General features: G+C 39.8%; 1 protein-coding gene across 2 annotated transcripts in view; it reads right to left on the reverse strand.

Moving 5' to 3' along the window:
* Positions 1 to 19,828, reverse strand: part of ASCC1 (activating signal cointegrator 1 complex subunit 1) — a 334,902-nt gene that overhangs the window by 266,400 nt on the left and 48,674 nt on the right. For both annotated transcript variants that reach the window (XM_089670718.1, XM_089670717.1), the window contains exon 5: positions 14,336 to 14,514. In XM_089670718.1, the coding sequence (XP_089526844.1) occupies positions 14,336 to 14,514 (179 nt within the window). The remainder of the gene's footprint in view (positions 1 to 14,335; positions 14,515 to 19,828) is intronic.

Below are 19,828 nucleotides of genomic sequence, written 5' to 3' on the forward strand. Positions count from 1 at the left end.
ATTAGAAGGATTTTGAGCTTTATTCACTTTTTTCAAAACACTGCTATTATTTTGAACACAACTGTATATATTGTACATTCACATCAGTGTGAACATAGATGAAGGTTTCATCTGCATGGAGCATCATGCAAGAGAACATTAATCAACATATTTCAATCACTAAGTTAAGTCAAGAGAAAGCTTTGGATATATTACGGAATTTCTCTTTAAAGGATAAGATCACCTTTAACCACTTGCCCTCCTGAGGATTTACCCCCTTAATGACCAGGCCTATTTTTGCTACTCGGTGCTGCACTAATTCAACTGATAATTGCGCGGTCATGCAACGCTGCACCCAAACAAAATTTACGTCCTTTTTTTTCACACAAATGGAGCTTTCTTTCGGTGGTATTTGATCACCTGTGCACTTTTTATTTTTCACGCAATAAACAAAAAAGACCAAAAATTTTGAAGAAAAACAATATTTTTTACTTTCAGCTATAAAAAATATATAGTAAACTCAAAATTAGTTATAAATTTAGGCCAAAATGTATTCTGCTACATGTTTTTGGTAAAAAAAAAAAAACCAATAAGTGTATATTGATTGCTTTTTGTGAATGTTATAGTGTCTACAAACTATGGTATAGATACTGCAATTTACGCCATTTTTTTTGCTATGCAGCGCCATAAAAAAAAAGGCTGCCAATTTTGAGAAAAAAAAAACAATATTTTGTACTTTTTGCTATAAAACATGTCCAGTAAAAAAAAATTAAAAATCAAATTTCATCATAAATTTCGGCCAAAATGCATTCTGCGACATGTCTTTGCTAAAAACAAAACCCAATACGTGTAAATTAATTGGTTTACGTGAAAGTTATAGCGTTTACAAATGGCGGGAAAGATACTCGGATTTTAAATTTTTTTTATACTAATAATGGCGGCGATCAGTGACTTATGGCGGCGATGAGCGACTTATGGCAGGACTGCGGGACTGCGGCGGACATTCTGACACTGGGGGGAACTGACTTAGGGTCACTGACATCCCCAGTGACACCAATACAGTGATCAGTGCAAAAAAAAAAAACACTGACACTGTACTAATGGCACTAGGGAGGAAGAGATTAACTTTTTTTTTGCACTGAAAGGGTTAACTGTGTGAGGGGAGTGTTTTACTAGGGTACGGGGGGGTGTACTGCAGGAAGACACGCTGATCGGGACAGAGAAACTCTTTTCTCCTGGTCAGCTTGTCAGGAACTGTCAGGGAACTGACAGAAAGCAGAGCTACTGCAGCCCTGCTCTCTGTCACTGATTTCCGCTAATCGCCGGGACACAGATGACAATAACCGGCTGTGACCCGGCGACTGACACCCGCGGTTGAGATCGGCGGTGAAGGTAGGGCGGTGGCGCGCCTCGCATTTTTAAGGTACTCAGATGGACAAAACACTGAATACAGGATGTTGCTACCAAGCTTGTCACACATTGTAATGACCAATTCACACCTTTCCCACCCTTGGAAATAAAAGATATGTTAATGACCATTCACACCTCAAATTCCTCATGAAGACCCCCTGTCAGGTGGCCTTAATGACTCACTCCACCAGACACCTTTCCCACCCTTGGAAACAAAAGAAATGTTAATGAGCAACTCACACCTAAGCTAATCTCAACACATACTGCTGACTCTGCTTCTACACTGTATTTCTCTGAAACAGTCTGAAATAGTTAATAATTTACCACTTTTCAGTGCATTCTGGGCATTTGGGAGGTTCTCCTGTGCTCATCTTTAAAAAAACGCACATAAACGCAAATGCACATAAACGCATTATGCAAACGCGGCTAAACAGACATTTTTAACCTATGTTTTCCAGCAGTCAGTTTCCATCGTTCAGAAGTGTCCTGTGTATCGGGGGCGATAGCACAGGTGAAAGAGGCTAGATGAGCAGTGTTGCCTTATTAAAATTTAATAAACATGATTACAAACCTAGATATTTGCTCTCTTCTCAAATTAAAGAAGATTGGAGAAAAAAACATCTTTACAAAAGAATCTCTGTCCTTTACTAAGATGCAGTCAACAACACATCTACAGTTTATGCAGCTGGCTTTTTCCTGAAAATCCAAGAAATCGACCAAATCCGAGGAGACATAATCCTGATCTTTTGCCATGTCTAGAAGAAGATAAACAAGCGAAGGACATATGCTGTGGATGTAAATTGATGCTGAACTGTTTTGCAGCAAGCTTTTGACAAAATGACTCTTTCTTGCTCTCTCTCCCATCTATCCATCTGCCATTTCCCCTCACAAAACAGGATATGAGACATATGGCTTCCTGCAATGTTATTCCTTAAATATCATTTGAATCTGTTTGCTCTCATTGCATTATTTTGCCTATCAAGTACAAAACATTACATTCCAGCCCTGAGAACACAAAATGCAATCATTGTTGTACTCCATTATAGTGACAACCCCTAATGAGTTCAGTGATTACAAATTCTCTTTTAAAAGGAATGGATAGTTTTTTTGTGAGTACTTTCTTCTTTACTTTATTGTGGCCAGAACCAACAAAAAAAATTCAAACATGTTTTCAAGAAGTAAATATGAAATATAGCATTTGAAAATGTTGTCTTCCATTCAGCCAGCAGGTGGAGCTCTATGCTACTTTTTATGTTTTCCTCTGTCTCCTTACCACCTGCAGCAGAAAGCCTCATGTTTACAAAGCTCAATAGCTCAAGATGAAATTAGCACACTCAAGTGTGCTTATCAAAGGCCTCTGCTCAAGGTTTGCAGAGACCCTGTTAGCAACATAAAGATGGCGCTCTTTCTGGAATATTGGAAACAATTCCCGCAGGGGGGTGGAGCCTGATCATGGCGGCACGGGAGAGGGTGTAGCAGGCACTCTTCGTTAGCCTCCCCTCGTTTATCCTCCCTATGAGACCTCGACAGAATGACCAGCAGCATTGAATGAGCGCAGAGACCCACCTGCAAGAGAGGGTTCGCGGAGTCCTGAGGGCGGTCGGATCCAGGAGAGAGCCAGGAGAGGAGCAACTCGGGGGTATTTTCCCCGATGCCCTGTGGCTACATCTGAGGAGGAGTAGTGTAGCCAGGGAACGGACGGGCAGCCTGGAGACAGGAGAGAGTCAGGAGAGGGACGCCTCGTGGTATCCTCTGGCGTCTCGCAGTGGCTTCGGAGGAGGAGCAGGGTTGCCAGGGAGACGCCAGTAAGACGGCCGAAGCATTGGAGCGGCACCGACACGTGGGAAGCCGCGGAGGAGCTCTGGGAGCTCTGTGAAGGAGAGAGATTGCCCGGCATCTGAACAGGAGGGTGAAGTGGCTGAGAGAAAAGCAAAGGTCAAATCGCCCCCACAATATACAATATAAACAACTTCTAAATCTGCTCAACATCTCCCTGTCTCCTCTACCTAACCTACCTTCACACCATCCTCATACCATCTCCATACTATTCTCAACTGTACAGTTTTATAATACTATACCTCCAATATCATAATACGGCTAAATATCATACCTCCCACACTACTCCTTTCTCTATTCAAATATTAACATGCATAGCAACTCTAATTTATGAGGATCTGTGATCGGAAGATAAGCTATATGAGCTACGTGAGACCCCTAGGAATCCCTTTAAGAGGCTACCAGGGGATATAAATACAGAGGAGGACTGCTTCTGGAGTGAGGTTCCAACATGGTGGGTGAGTGATGACCGTGGGTTTGCCTACAGGTCCCCTTTTACACGCCATATACATTGGATTTGTATAATAGACTTTTATATATATTGAGTTCCTGCACTAGATTCTAAGTGCCCAGAATAAGACAGTGCCTTAAACACTCAACTTGAAAATAAAAGAATTAGGGGATTCCTAGGATAGGTCTGAAGAGCGGGAGGAGTAAGAGAATTGGAGTAAAAATTTTAATAACAACATGAAAGGTAAAAATATCAAAGGGAGCGGGCCTAAGAACACCCAAACTGGTACGATTAAGAAGTATGTGTCACAAGGAAATGTTACCCCAGAAAGAACTCAGGGAATAAGTGAAAAAAGTGAACTGGAAATAAGTATTGATAACAGCCCGAGACTTTCCCTGGGACCAGTATATAATAATCAAATGGAAGGTATTGAACCGAGAGAGTTGGAAAGAGATATGCAAATACGGAACAAAAAAGAAATGGCGGAGATGTTTAAAGCTTTGGAAAATTCAATAAAGCAAGAGATGGGGATGATCCGGGAAGATCTAGGACAATTGTTAACTAGGGTGGAGGAAATGGAGGAGAAGGTACAAGCCCAAGCTCAGACCATACCAAAATTAGAGAAATGGATAATCGAAGATAGAAAAGAACACAAGAGATTGCTTTATAGGATGGAAGAACAAGAAAATAGAGAAAGGAGAAATAATATTAGAATAAGAGGAGTTCCGGAACTGACACAGGGGGAAGATCTAAAAGAGCTAACTGGTAAAATCTTGAACCTCATAAGGGATAAGTCGGATGAGGAGATGTTTAAACTGGATGAAGTATACAGGATTGGGAAGTACCAACAAGGAAAAGGGGTAGAAAAACCAAGGGATATAATCGTTAAATTCCATAACCATGGAGATAGAGAAGAGATATGGAAAAAGATTAAAGGAAGAACAAACATCACATATGGAGGGAAAAATATCCAAATTTTTGCAGATTTGACAGCAGAGACTCTGAGAAGGAAGAGATCACTGAAACCCCTATTAGAAGAGATGAAAAAACAAAGTGTGAAATACAGATGGGGCCGTGACTTAAGTTTAATTGGGTGGAGGGATGGAACTACAGCTATTTTAAGATTCCCGGAAGATATGGAAGAATTTTGTGATAAATTTGGACTGCAGCGACAAGAGATACCTGGTTAGGAGGTGGAGGAGGGAGAGTTGGACACTTATGGGTCAGGAAAGTGGCAGCTGGTTAAAAGAGGAAATAGAGAATCAATAGATAAGGGGACATTGGGGAGGAGGGGGGGGAGGTAAGCGGCCATGGGCAGAGTCGAACCCCTATAGAGGGATCAAAAGTAGAATATGATCCAAAGGTATGGGAAGCCTGGGGGGGTGGGGAGACGGGAGAGGACGGGATTTGGGTGGGAGGGAGGGAGGGGAGGAGGTATTGGGTCAATACTCTGCAGGTCAGAAGGGATAGAGAGGAAGAGGCAATCTGGAAGAGAGATGGAGTCAATTGGGAACAATGGAAGAAATACAGTTTATAACTTATAATGTGAACGGGCTGAGTTGTCCAGGGAAGAGATTTAGGATGTTTAATGAGTTACATCATAGGGCGACGTCAGTGGTATTTTTACAGGAGACGCATTTTGAGATAGAAGCAAACGTGAAATTGAAATCCAAACATTACCCAATATGGTACTATGCAGATTCTCCAATTAAAAGAGCAAAAGGGGTTGCAATAGGTTTGGCAAAGAATATGAGATTTGAGCTGGAGGATAGAAGAACCGACCCGGAGGGGAGGTTTTTATTCTTAAAGGGTAGACTTCAGGGGATTGAGTGTACTTTAGCCAATATATACTGCCCTAATAAAAACCCGGAGATGTATATGAAGGGCCTGTTGAAAAAACTAATGGAGTTTAAAAAAGGGCGCTTGATAGTGGCTGGAGACCTAAATTTCTGTATGGACCCACAAAGGGATAATACCTCTTCTGTGCAAAGAGAGGGGAGTAGGTCTCTGAGAGCTTTGAAAAAAGTGATGCATGAATATCAACTAGTGGACACCTGGAGAATAACGCATATGAAAGACAGAGACTATACCTTCTTCTCTAATGCACATGAGATATACTCGAGATTAGATTACATCTTAATAGACCATCAACTTATAGATCATCTGGTAAAAATTGACATAGAGACAAGGACGTTCTCGGATCATGCTCCGGTCGTAATGAAAATGGGATGGGGAAGAAAGTGGACTGGAGGATTAGGGTGGAGGTTAAATGAGGCTCTTCTTCTGGATGAGGATGTAGTTCAGAAAATTGAGAACGAGATTAAGGTATACTTTAAGGAGAACGAAACAGAGGAAGTATCAACAGCTACAGTCTGGGAAAGCCATAAGGTATTCATAAGAGGAATCTTGATTGCGGCAGGAGCAAGGAAGAAAAAGGAAAGAAGAGAGAGGGTTAGTGGGCTATTAAAAGAAATATTGGACTTGGAGCAGATCCATAAGAAGAAAATAACAAAAGATACGAGACAGAAGTTATTGGATAAAAAAGATGAGCTAGAGAGGTTGATGGATGAGGAGAAGAGAAGAGTATACAACAGGGTTTTGAACGAGAGATATAGATGGGGAGACAGACCAGGAAGATATCTAATGAGAGCTCTGAATAAAAAGAAAAATAGGAACTATATAGAAAAGATAAAAAGTTCAAAGGGGCAGTTGGTCCATTCAAATAAAGAGATTACTAAAGTGTTTACGGAGTATTACAAAAAGTTATATAATATTAGCCCCCAAGGCCCTTTAAAAGAAGCTCAAGAGGGAAATAATGAAAAAAAGAAGACATACTTAAAAAATGCGGGATTACCAAAACTAAGTGAATCACAGTTGAACTCCCTAGACGCAGAAATTTCCCAGGAAGAAATTAAAATAGCATTAAATAGCACAGGGGGAGGAAAAAGCCCAGGCCCAGATGGCTATACAGTTAAGTACTATAAGAAATTTAGTGAAGTACTGTTACCCAAGTTGGAGAAATATATGAATGCTCTGGGAGGTGGGATGGAAGTGAGGAGAGAATCCCTACAGGCCCATGTAGTACTCATTCACAAGGAGGGAAAAGATCCATCTCTGTGCTCCAGCTATAGACCTATCTCATTATTGAACACTGACACCAAACTGTATGCAAAGGTGTTAGCAAACAGGTTGAGGGATCTGATGCCTGAATGGATCCATCGAGACCAGGTGGGCTTTGTACCGGGGAGAGAAGGTAGAGATAACGGCTTGAGAACCCTGATGTTTATTCAGAAAAGTAGAAAAGGGAAAGCCCCGGTGGTGCTCCTGTCGGTTGATGCAGAGAAGGCATTTGATAGAGTGGACTGGGGCTTTATGATGGACAACTTAAAAGTGCTGGGGATAGGTGATAGAATGCGAGAGTGGATAAGTAAACTATATAGGGAGCCTACTGCAATCATCACGGTAAATGGGGAGAGATCAGAACCCATCGGAATGTCTAATGGTACAAGACAGGGCTGCCCACTGTCCCCTCTGCTATATGTATTGTCACTCGAACCTCTGTTGTCAATAATAAGGAATAGTGGATCGGTAAAGGGAATTCAGATAGAATCCATAGAACATAAAGTAGCGGCCTTTGCAGACGACTTATTGTTCTATGTGGGGAATCCCCGAATAACTCTCCCAAATATAATGAAGATTCTGAAGGAGTACGGTGAACTATCAAATTTAAAAATTAATCCAACGAAAACAGAGATCCTGAATATCAATATGACTAAAGAGAAAGGGGGATTGGGTCTGCCAGATGTCAAGAGATACTATAAAGCAGTGGTTTTAGCAAGAATATATGACTGGACATTTAATCACAAGGGGAAAAGTTGGGTAACAATTGAAAATGATCTTAGTGGCATTAGATTGAGTCAGATGATATGGGTTCCACCACAGTTCAGGGGAATTAAAGAAAGCACAAGTATCTATACTCTAAATGTTTTTAGGGTATGGGACAATCTACACAAAAATATGAAATGGGAATTTAATTCTATATTAATGCCTCTCACAAATACTGAGTACTTTCCTCCGGGAAAGAATAAGATATCAGGGAGATGGTTTAGAAAGGAGGATACCCAACTGAGAGATGTTCTGGTGGAGGGGGAATTGAGACCACTTAAAGATTTAATAGAGAAGAAGGGAGATATTTTTATTAGAATAGATGAGTGGAAATATCATCAGTTGAAATGTTTTATTGGAAATCTACCGAAACCCCTGAGAATAAAACAGGAGTGGAATATGTTTGAAAGGTTGTTAGAGACCCGAAGGGATGGGAAGCATGGTATTTCAAAAGTGTACAGAATACTCACAGAATTAGACACAAACACAAAATTAATTTTTATCACTAAATGGGAAAGGGATATGGGAGTTGGGTTTGACGAAGATAGACAGAGAAAGATGTTTAGATTGATACACGATAATGTTAGTATGAGAGAGGTTGAGGTTAATTATAAGTGTGTGACACGATGGCACATTACACCGAGTGTAGAGCACAAGATGAATGGGGAAAACTCAAATATGTGTTGGAGAGGATGTGGAGAGATTGGCACGGTGATTCACATATGGTGGGAATGTCCGAAAATCCAGGCTTTTTGGAAGATAATAGTCAAATTGATTAAAGAAATAACTGAAATTGACATAGGGTTAGACCCAACGACGTGCCTCCTACACAATGTGGAGACATCTGTAAATAAATATAAAGATTCAGGTATTTGGTACTTCTTGAATGCGGCGAAGGGGTTGATACCCAAGTTTTGGCGGAAAGTTGAGGTACCGAATGAGGATGACTGGATCAATAGAGTAAACCAGATAAGTAAAATGGAAAGAACATACCATATGCAGGAAGATAGGATGAGAGTTTATTTTAGGAGATGGGAAAAGTGGGAAAGAGCAGGATTGAAAGAGAAATATAGGAAAATTTGAACTAGGATGTTAGCAAAAAATCAACAAGCCTCAAGAGATCAGATTGGGTTAGAGTCTGCAGAGGGGGAGGAGGGGGGATGTGGGGTGGAAAGGGGGGGTAGTGGGATGGGAAAGAAAAGAGTTTTTAGCAAGGGAAAGGTAGAAATGTTATAAATGTCTATTTGTATGAGAATTATTTCCCTTGTTGGGTTTGTTTTTTTTGTATTAACATGAAAAATTTAATAAATACTTAAATTATAAAAAAAAAAAAGCAACATAAAGATGGCAAATAAAAGCACAGAAAAACCAACTGCTTACTTGCAGTGTTTTTCATTTCCATAAATAATTTTTTATTCACTATTCATTTGCAATGTGAACTTGCTAGAAAATCTGACTGCTCCGGGATGAATCAATTCCTCCTAACAGTTTCCTTCCTCTTTGCATAGTAAAAGCCCCCTCCTCTTCTGGGAGTGTCTTATTACTCACTGTGCTGATCCAGCATCTCTGACACTCCCTTCCCCCTCCCATTTAAGGCCCCTTTCACATGGGCGTTCCATTCTTTTCATCAGTTCAGTCACGTTTGTTCCAAGAAAAAACATCAGTTCACATCAGTTTTTCATCAATTTACATCAGTTTTTCATCAGTTTACAAACGTTTTCATCCATTTTTTTAATCAGTTTACATCCGTTTTTTCCATCCGTTTTTTAATCAACTTACATCCATTTTTCATCAGTTTACATCCATTTTTCATCTGTTTACATCCATTTATTTTCCATTTACAATCATTTTTCATCTGTTTACATCCATTTTGTGTCCGTTTACATCCATTTTTTGTCCATTCTTTTTTAACGGGCGAAAATTAGGGTTTTCTTCCATTCAAAAAAAGGATGTTAACAGATGCGGACACTAACGGATGTTAACAGATGATCATCCATTTACATCCGCTAGTCCATAAAAATACATGGGTATCCGTTTTTCTTCCGTAAACGGATAGATAAAAAAGGGACACACAGAACGGCCGTGTGAAAGAGGCCTTAACCTTTTATGTAGCTCCCAAGGAAGGAGTGGAAGGAAATACTATAGCATGTCACTTAAATGACAGCGCTGAATCTGCTAGAGCTGCTGACCCCACATCCAGGATGGTGAAACCCAGCTACAGTTTCAATACCTTTGGATGGATTTTCTTGAAATGAATGACCTGGCGACAGGGTCTCCAAGTCAAAGGCAGGTGGTGACACACTTTAGCTAGCCCATGGTGATCCGAGTATCCTTTGTCACAATTATGTGTAAAACAAAATTGTATACACATAATTAAAAACATCAGTTTAAAAAGGAAGCTCTTTGAAACAAAAAATTAAATGAAACTCACTCAAAACCATTATAGTTTCACTTTAAACTAACGTATGATAGACGAATAGGTCTGAGCTAACGTAATGAGAGTAACAACACCTTACATCTCACGCACTCATTTTAAACTTTTTACAAGATTTAGGTGTAATGTTTTAAAATGAAAGTATGGTATTGCTGCTCATGAGTACCAACAACTAGGGACGCACCGAAATATCGGCAGCTGAAATGCATGAGTCGAAAATAATGTTATCTCCATTTTGCCAATAGGAAAAAAAGGTGCCAATAAAGGCAGCTGAAAATGCATGATTTTACCTGCAATTTTAGCAGTTTAGGGTGCTTTTTCATAGGTCATGTGAGTAAAAAACACAACACGTTTGTTTTGATGGGTTTTCAATGCATTGCAAGCCTGGTTCACACCAATGCAGTTTGCATTTTGTCCATTTTGCAATGCATTTTGCGTTTTTGTATGCGTGTTTTTGTCACATTTTTGATGCATTTTGAATTTATATTTTTGGCCAACTTGTTGCTGGGCAGATTAAAAACGCAAATGCATCAAAAACATGTGCGTTTTTGTTGCGTTTTCAATGCACTTCAGGCCTGGATCAAACCAATGCAGTTTGTGTTTTGTCAGTTTTGCAGTGCGTTTTGAGTTTTTGAACACATTTTTTACACGTTTTTGATGCATATTGTGTTTTGGTTTTTTTTTTGCTAACTTCTTACTGGGCAGATTAAAATACGCAAAACGCATTAAAAAATGCAACACGTGTGCTTTTGATGCATTTTTTATGTGTTTTCAATGCATTTCAGGCCTGGTTCACACCAATGCAGTTTGTGTTTGTCTGTTTTGCAGTGTGTTTTTGGCACATTTTTAATGCTGTTTATTTATTTATTGGTAAACTTATTGCTGGGCAGATTAAAAATGCAAAATGCATCAAAAACGCAACACATTTTTTGCTGCGTTTTCAATGCATTTCAGGCCTGGTTCACACCAATGCAATTTGCGGTTTGTCCGTTTTAAGTGCATTTTGCACAAATGTTTGATATTTAAAAAATTTTTTTTGTTAACTTGTTGCTGGGCAGATTAAAAATGCATCAAAACCTCAACACGTGCATTTTTGCTGTGTTTTTAATGCATTTCAGGCCTGGTTCACACCAATGCAGTTTTTTTTTTCCGTTTTACATTTTTGCACACATATTCTTGACGCATTTTTTTTTGCCAACTTCTTGCTGGGCAGATTGAAAAGCATGAAACGCATAAAAAATGCAACACGTGTGTTTTAGTTGTTTTTTTATCGGTTTTCAATGCATTTCAGGCCTGGTTCACACCAATACAGTTTGCGTTTTGTCCGTTTTGCAGTGCTTTTTGCGTTTTTGCACGTGGGTTTTTGACACATTTTTTAAGCGTTTTATTTTTGTAAACTTGTTGCTGGGCAGATTAAAAATGCAAAATGCAGCAAAAATGCAACACGTGTATTTTTAATGCATTTTTGCTGCATTTCCAATGCATTTAAGGCCTGGTTCACGCCAATGCAGTTTGCGGTTTGTCCGTTTTGCAGTGCGTTTTTGATACATTTTTAATGCTTTTTAAAAACTTTTTCTTTTTGTTAACTTGTTGCTGGGCAGATTAAAAATCCAAAACGCATCAAACCCGCAACACATGTATTTTTGCTGCGTTTTTAATGCATTTCAGCCCTGTTTCACACCAATGCAGTTTGTGTTTTGTCCTCTGTGTGTTTTGGCACAATGCAATAGCTGAAAAAATCATAGATGTGAACGTGTCCCATAGGAAACCAACCTAAACGGACTGTAGTGCGTGCATTGGTGTGAACCAGCCCTCAATGGGTAGGGGAGTTTTTTTTGTTTTTTTAACTCGCCAAATATGCACCAAAAATGCGGCAAGCATGATTTCTAACACCGTAAGGGAAACGCGACAGACCAGTGTGAAGACGCACATTGAATTTAAAGGGATGCATTTTTCTTAAGGTTTTCTTTTTTTTTTTACCGCTAAAGTGCTGCAAAAACTGCTCAGTGTGAAAGCCTATTGGCCGAAAAGTGCTGAAAATAAATTCATATTAGTTTAAATTCACGATATTGATTAAAAAGCCAAATAATATTACAATTATATATAAAAAAATATATATATTTGTTTAAAAAACTGTCCATTTTGGTTTCGGGTTTCGGCCAAATGCATCCTGAATTTTCAGTTTCAGTCCAAGAATTTTCATTTCGGTGCACCAATACCAACAACCACATCCACATGTAAGAATAATGAATATAATGTATACAGGCAATAAGCATTATGGTAAAAGACAATGCTGACAGTAACCTGTTTTACCTGCAAAATGGTTTATATTTCTGTCCATTGGGCTCTGGGATTTACACAGTCTTGCCACACAGCACAGTCAGGCAGATGGCAACACTTTTTAGGTTTCACTTAGGGAATACAGTTGTGTTGTTTCTCCAGCCCCAGCCTATTGACTGGCTAGTGAAGATACAGCAGGATACTGATTAGGTTATCTTTCTGCTTACTCTGCTTATAGCATGTTTTTTCATTGGAACATTTTTAGATCACTTTCAGAGATCTGTTTTGACTTTAACATTAGAGTAAGAACAAAAGGCAATTATTTTTTTTTCCATTTCTGATCAAGTAAGGGAGGTTATAACCCTGCCAGGTTTTTTATTCTATCTGTGTCCCATTGATGAGCTTTACCTTCACTGCCTGCCCCATAGCCAAAACTGGAAGGGAGAGGAGATCCCTCCAACATGAAGGAATCTCTGGTTGTCACCAGGGTCCCAGAACAAAGTGGAGGATTTTCCCTCAATTCCTATTCTTTTGACAACCCAAAATTTGAGATTTTCTTTAACTTTCACTGTCAATGAAAATGCTACAGAACAAAGAAAAAGAATGACTTTCCCTACTGGGGCCACAGACAGAAATAAAAACCTGATAGGGGTTAACATTCCTCTTCACTCTACTTTTAAGCGTATATTTCTGTAATTAGGTGAAAAAAGTGAATCAACTTTGTGTCAATAAAACATGAAAACATCCAACGGAGTGAAAATTCTTTATAAACACTGTATATAAAATAAATAAATACAATAATATAAAATAAAATATAGAATTATTCTAAACTACCAGCAAACACTGCAGCACCTAGATATACAGCGCTCATATTGACTACATGCAATACAGCATCTTGGGTTTTTTATTCCCTGCAGCAAGGTGTTTTACAGAACAGCAATGGCATTTTATACATAAGTATGGGGGGAAGTATGGGGGTAGTTTAACAGATGACAGAACACGTGGCAGGTAGATGTATCGATTACTCAAAACAGAAACGATACGAGCGCTGGATGGAAACAAAAAAGCGACTAGCATGAAAGGCGAACACCAGAAGCCTCCAAAATACATATATCAAAAGAACATGCAGCGCTAATAAATTCAATAATACATGCATATAGTCATAAGGTGCATATAATTAAAAAATGGTGAACACCACTTGATAATAGAATCGATCTAAACATGTCTAAACATCCAGGAATGGTGATAATGGTAAATAAATATCTCCAACAAGAGTGTTCTTGCAGTGCATCGTGTAAAATTTCAAGGCAAGATGGCGAAAAAATTAGTGACTTCTGTGACCATATTCCTTCCACAGAGATGAGTGTAGATTGCACTAACCAGAAAGCGCAATGGTAATGCGCATTTGAGTGTTAACCAACTCCTGGTCATCCGCCTATTGAAACTGGATCACAGAGAGGGTCGTCTGGCCTGCGTCAGCTGGGCAAATATCGCAACCGCAGGGTCTCCAGATATCAGGGGATATGCAATCGTCTCACCAGCAGGGGGAGTTTAACCATTCCTGATGTGGCCACCAGATCATCCCAAACAAGCCTTGAAGGGGGGGGGCTCGGAAGTAACGAGCCAGAACAACAGAAAGATCTGATAGTGTAGTACTTTATAATCCTCAGGGGTAAAATATACAGAGTACTTGAATTTGGTACTCACATGCAGTAGTAAGCAGCTGATGATAGGGAATTCCAAAATGGCCGCCGGCCGTCCACAGGGGCCGTGAGGTGTGACATCACAGGATGTAGGGCACCTCACTAACGCATTTCATGTGCTTGCACGTTATCAAAGGGACCCTTTGAGGCCAGCAGGCGGGCAGCGGTGAGGGGAGGGTTTTTTTCGCCACCTGTATCGGTGCTTTTTTTCATTTCGGCCCGAAGGCCGAAAGGGGTGTTTTTGGCAGAAGCAATTCGGCCACCGAAATTTCGGTGCATCCCTAATTACTGTGCATTAGGTTTTATACCAGTGATACTGATATTTAGAATATTAGAACTTACACATTAATGTTTTACCTTTGAGCACTTAGCCAGGACCTCTTCTTTGAACTGAAGGAACCTCTCCTGAATCTCTGGCTGATTGAGTGCAAATGACAGGAAGTGGGAGAAAGGTTGCTTCTTCCGGAATGTCTCCGCTAACAATTCAATGCGTGTCCGTGCAGAAATTACGCCATTTCGATGTTGCCCAGTAATTACTGAAAAAACATTATTAAACTTGTAAGATTACAAAATAATGATGTAATGCAATTTATGCTGTATCATCTTAGTTCATCTACCTTCTTCTGATATGCTTACCACCCCATTGGCCACAGCCAGATAAATCTCACTTATGAAAACTTCAGATTTGCATCTTCTTGAGCTCCTCTAATTTTGAACCCGACACCTTCAAACCAACTCCAACCCAACTTGACCACTTGCCTACCGGACCCCCTTCCTGCCCAGGCCAATTTTCACCTTTCAGTGTAGTTGCACTTTAAATGACAATTGCGCAGTCATGTAACACTGTACCCATATTACATTTGTTAGCATTTTTTTCACACAGAGATTTCTTCTCGTGGTATTTAATCACCACTGGGTTTTTTATTTTTTGCACCATTAACGAAAAAAATTAGTTTTTTTTAGAACATTTTGCAAATATATCATTTTTCTACACAAATTTTGGCCAAAATGTATTCTGCTACATGTCTTGGGTGAAAATAACCCAAATCTGTGTTTATTATTTAGTTTATAGGAAAGTTATAGAGTCCACAAACTGTGGTATATCTAAAAATGGATAAATCCTGGTGTACTCACAGCTGAACTTATTTCTTGAGGCCCAAAAACACCAGGAGAGTACAAATACCTCCAAAATGACCGCTTTTTAAAAAGTAGACAGTCTGATGTATTTAGTAAGGGGAACGGCGATTTTTTTGAACTTGTCATTTTTTTTAATGATTTTAATGATTTTTTAATTTTTTTTTAAGATACAGTCACCACTACAGTATAGTGTCATCATATAACTGGTGCGAAGGTGATCAGGGACACTGACTGGTGACAGTACAGTGAGGAACATAAGTATTTGAACACCTGAGAAAATCAGTGTTAATATTTGGTACAGAAGCCTTTGTTTGCAATTACAGAGGTCAAACGTTTCCTGTAGATCAGTGGTTCTTAACCTTGTTGGAAGTACTGAACCCCACCAGTTTCATATGCGCATTCACCGAACCCTTCTTAATTGGAAAAATAAAATATGATTTTTAAAATTCAAAACATAGGTATATATTTAGGTATATATTTATACATAGGTGCACAAAATGAACAAAACCGTTAAGAACAAAGAACAAAACCATTAAAACATGATTTTCACACAAAAACAAAAACATAATAATGAATATTTACTGCACGAATCATATGAGTCGGGTGTGGGTCTTCACCTCCGCCGAACCCGCGAGACTGACTTACCGAACCCCTGGGGTTCGATCGAACCCAGGTTAAGAACCACTGCTGTAGATCTTGACCAGGTTTGCACACAATGCAACAGGGATTTTGGCCCACTCCTCCACACAGATCTCCTCTAGATCTGTCAGGTTTCGGGGCTGCCGCTGAGCAACACGGAGTTTCAGCTCCCTCCAAAGATGTTCTATTGGATTTAGGTCTGGAGACTGACTAGGCCACTCCAGAACCTTGATATGCTTCTTACGGAGCCACTCCTTGGTTATCCTGGCTGTGTGCTTCGGGTCGCTGTCATGTTGGAAGACCCAGCCACGACCCATCTTCAATGCTCTGACTGAGGGAAGGAGGTTGTTGCTCAAAATCTCACAATAAATAGCCCCATTCATCCTCTCCTTAATACAGTGCAGTCGTCCTGTCCCCTTCACAGAAAAGCACCCCCAAAGCATGATGTTACCACCCCCATGCTTCACAGTAGGGATGGTGTTCTTGGGATGCAACTCATCCTTCTTTTTCCTCCAAACATTATGAGTGAATTTTAGACCAAAAAGTTCTACTTGGTCTCATCTGACCACATGACTTTCTCCCATGCCTCCTCTGGATCATCCAGATGGTCATTGGCAAACCTCAGACGGGCCTGGACATGTGATGACTTGAGCAGGGGAACCTTCTGTGCAATGCATGATTTGAAGCTATGACGGCGTAGTGTTCTACAGGCAGTGACCTTTGAAACTGTGGTCCCAGCTCTCTTCATGTCATTGACCAGCTCCTCCCTTGTAGTTCTGGGCTGATTCCTCACCTTTCTTATAATCAGTGATACTCCACAAGGTGAGATCTTGCATGGAGCCCCAGTCCGAGGGAGACTGACAGTCGTCTTTAGCCTCTTCCATTTTCTAACAATTCCTCCAACAGTTGATCTATTTTCACCAAGCTGCTTGGCAATTGCCCCATAGCCCTTTCCAGCCTTGTGGAGGTCCACAATTTTGTCTCTGGTGTCTTTTGACAGCTCTTTGGTCTTGTCCATGGTAGTAGTTGGCGTCTGACTGACTGTGGGGTGGACAGGTGTCTTTAAAGAGCTCAGACAGCTGCTACTAAGTTAGATTAATGAGTGAAGTAGAGGTGGACTTTTTAAAGGCACACTAACAGGTCTTTGAGAGCCAGAATTCTTGCTGTTTCTTTGGTGTTCAAATACTTATGTTCAGCAGTGCAAGACAAATACATTTTTTAAAAATCATACAATGTGATTTCCTGAATTTTTTTTTTAATTCTGTCTCTCAGAGTGGGAATGCACCTACAATGTGAATTTCAGACCCCTCCATGATTTCTAAGTGGGAGAACTTGCAAAATCGCAGGGTGTTCAAATACTTCTGTTCCTCACTGTATGTAAAAAAAAAAAAACCTTTTTAATCTTTTTTCATTGTTATTACTTTTTTTATGTTTTTTTTTTTCTACTCCTGTGACCAGAGCAATACAATGTTGCCATAGTAACATTGTACTACTGTGGGCAAGTGATCAGGATTTTGTTTTTTTTTTTACATATTATGATTGCTTATACCAACAAATTGAACTAAACCCATCTGTCGTTGTATACCTCAGACATGAAATATGAACAATGTATATCCCTCTATAGTGTGTATAATTTCTATCTGCTTCTTTGTTCCTCTGCTATCAGCATGAATCACTTCTGCCAAGTTTTCCTGACACCAAGAGAAAAATGGTATCCTAGCACCTTACCTACTGCACAAAGGCACTTTATTTTAGATCTGTTGGAATTCGCGATGAACCATAATTATTTCTGGTTCAACAAATCTTATTATTTACAGACCAAAGGTGTTGCAATGGGGGCAAAGTTTGCCCCCAGCCTAGCCAATCTCTTCATGTCTCGTTGGGAGGAGGACATAATATATGCCAGAGAGTGGCCAGAGCCCGTCAAGTACAAGAGATACATCAACGACATCCTCCTCTTGTGGAATGGTGAGGAAGAGTCACTAGTCAATTTCTTCACCACTCTAAACAATAACGATCTCAATATTAATCTTATGTTTACATACAGTCAACAAGAAATAAACTTTTTAGATCTCCCCCTCATTAATTTTAACGGAAAAATTGTCACAAAATCTTTTTTTTAAAGCCACAGATAGTTATATCCCGAAAAGTAGCTGCCATCACCCTAACTGGTTGGATAATATTCCAAAGGGTCAATTCATGCGCATTAGATGCAATTGCACAGATATTGACACTTACTTTACCCAAGCTACGATACTTAAGAAAAGATTTTTAGAAAAGGGATATAATGAGAACATTTTAGAAAATACTCTACAGGAGGTCGCCCAACACAATAGGAGTGAGATGCTATTGAGCAAACCCAAATCAACACAAACAAGGGTCTGCCCATTCATAACCACATTTTAGACAAATTGGTGGAATCATCAAAAAGAATTGGAATATACTAAAACTGGACTCTATACTAAGATCTTACCTGCCAGACCTGAAATTACCTTTCGGAAAGCATCAGGTATCAGACATCTGATTGCACCTAACGTGGTTAACCCTCCGAATAACATCTCATTCTTTAATGACTTGAAAGGGTTTCACCCCTGTAACAAATGCATTATCTGCAAATGTACCAATACAAGAAAATGCAGAATTGACACTTTTGAATCTTTTGTTACAGGTAAATCATATGATATTAAATGATTTATTTCATGTTATAGAAAATTTGTAGTGTATCTCTTCCAATGCCCATGCCGCAAACAATATGTAGGCTGGACAACCAGGCGACTACGCGACCGCTTACGAGAACATGTGGCCAACATAAAGAAAGGTTATAAGGAACATTCCCTTTCCAATCATTACAGATTGTTCCACAATAATGATCTCTCCTCCCTCAAGTTCGTGGGGAATAGATGTTATATCACCTCACTGGAGGTGTATGAACAAGACTAGAGCCGTGTCACAATCCGAAACTAAATGGGTATATGAATTGGACACCCTACACCCCAGGGGACATAATATCAAAATCGATGTGAATTGCTTTATAGCGAACAATTGATATACTCTAGACTCACCGCTGATGTCCGGTTCTCTCTCTTTTCCGTTTTATCAATTAATTTGCACAATTTTATTCCAGCATCAAGTAGTTTTATCCCAGTTTTGGGTCCTTTTATCATAATTCCTTAATGGTTTTATTATTTTGCCCAGTTTGGGGTCTTTTGTCATTTTAGTCTTATACGATTGTGTTTACAGGTGAAACTCGAAAAATTTGAATATCGTGGAAAAGTTAATTTATTTCAGTAATGCACCTTAAAAGGTGAAACTAATACATGAGATAGACTCATTACATGCAAAGCAAGATAGTTCAAGACGTGATGTGTCATAATTGTGATGATTATGGCTTACAGCTCATGAAAACCCCAAATCCACAATCTCAGAAAATTAGATTACATGCAATCAATAAAACAAGAATTGTACATAGAACAATATCGGACCTCTGAAAAGTATAAGCATGCATATGTACTCAGTACTTGGTTTGGGCCCCTTTTGCAGCAATTACTGCCTCAATGCGATGTGGCATGGAAGCTATCAGCCTGTGGCACTGCTGAGGTGTTATGGAAGACCAGGATGCTTCAATAGCGGCCTTCAGCTCTTCTGTATTGTTCGGTCTCATGTCTCTCATCTTTCTCTTGGCAATGCCCCATAGATTCTCTATGGTGTTCAGGTCAGGTGAGATTGCTGGCCAATCAAGCACAGTAATCCCACGGTCATTGAACCAGGTTTTGGTGCTTTTGGCAGTGTGGGCAGGTGCCAAGTCCTGCTGGAAAATGAAGTCAGCATCCCCATAAAGCTTGTCTGTGGAAGGAAGCATGAAGTGCTCCAAAATCTCCTGGTAGACGGCTGCGTTGACCCTGGACTTAATGAAGTACAGTGGACCAACACCAGCAGATGACATGGCTCCCCAAATCAACACAGACTGTGGAAACTTCACACTGGACTTCAAGCATCTTGCAATGTGTGCCTCTCCATTCTTCCTCTATACTCTGGGTCCTTGGTTTCCAAATGAGATAAAAAAGATGCTCTCAT

Source organism: Staurois parvus, unplaced genomic scaffold, assembly GCF_062004578.1.
Source record: "Staurois parvus isolate SC_StPar_1 unplaced genomic scaffold, SC_StPar_1.0 ptg000094l, whole genome shotgun sequence".
In the NCBI taxonomy this organism is placed as follows: Eukaryota; Metazoa; Chordata; class Amphibia; order Anura; family Ranidae; genus Staurois; species Staurois parvus.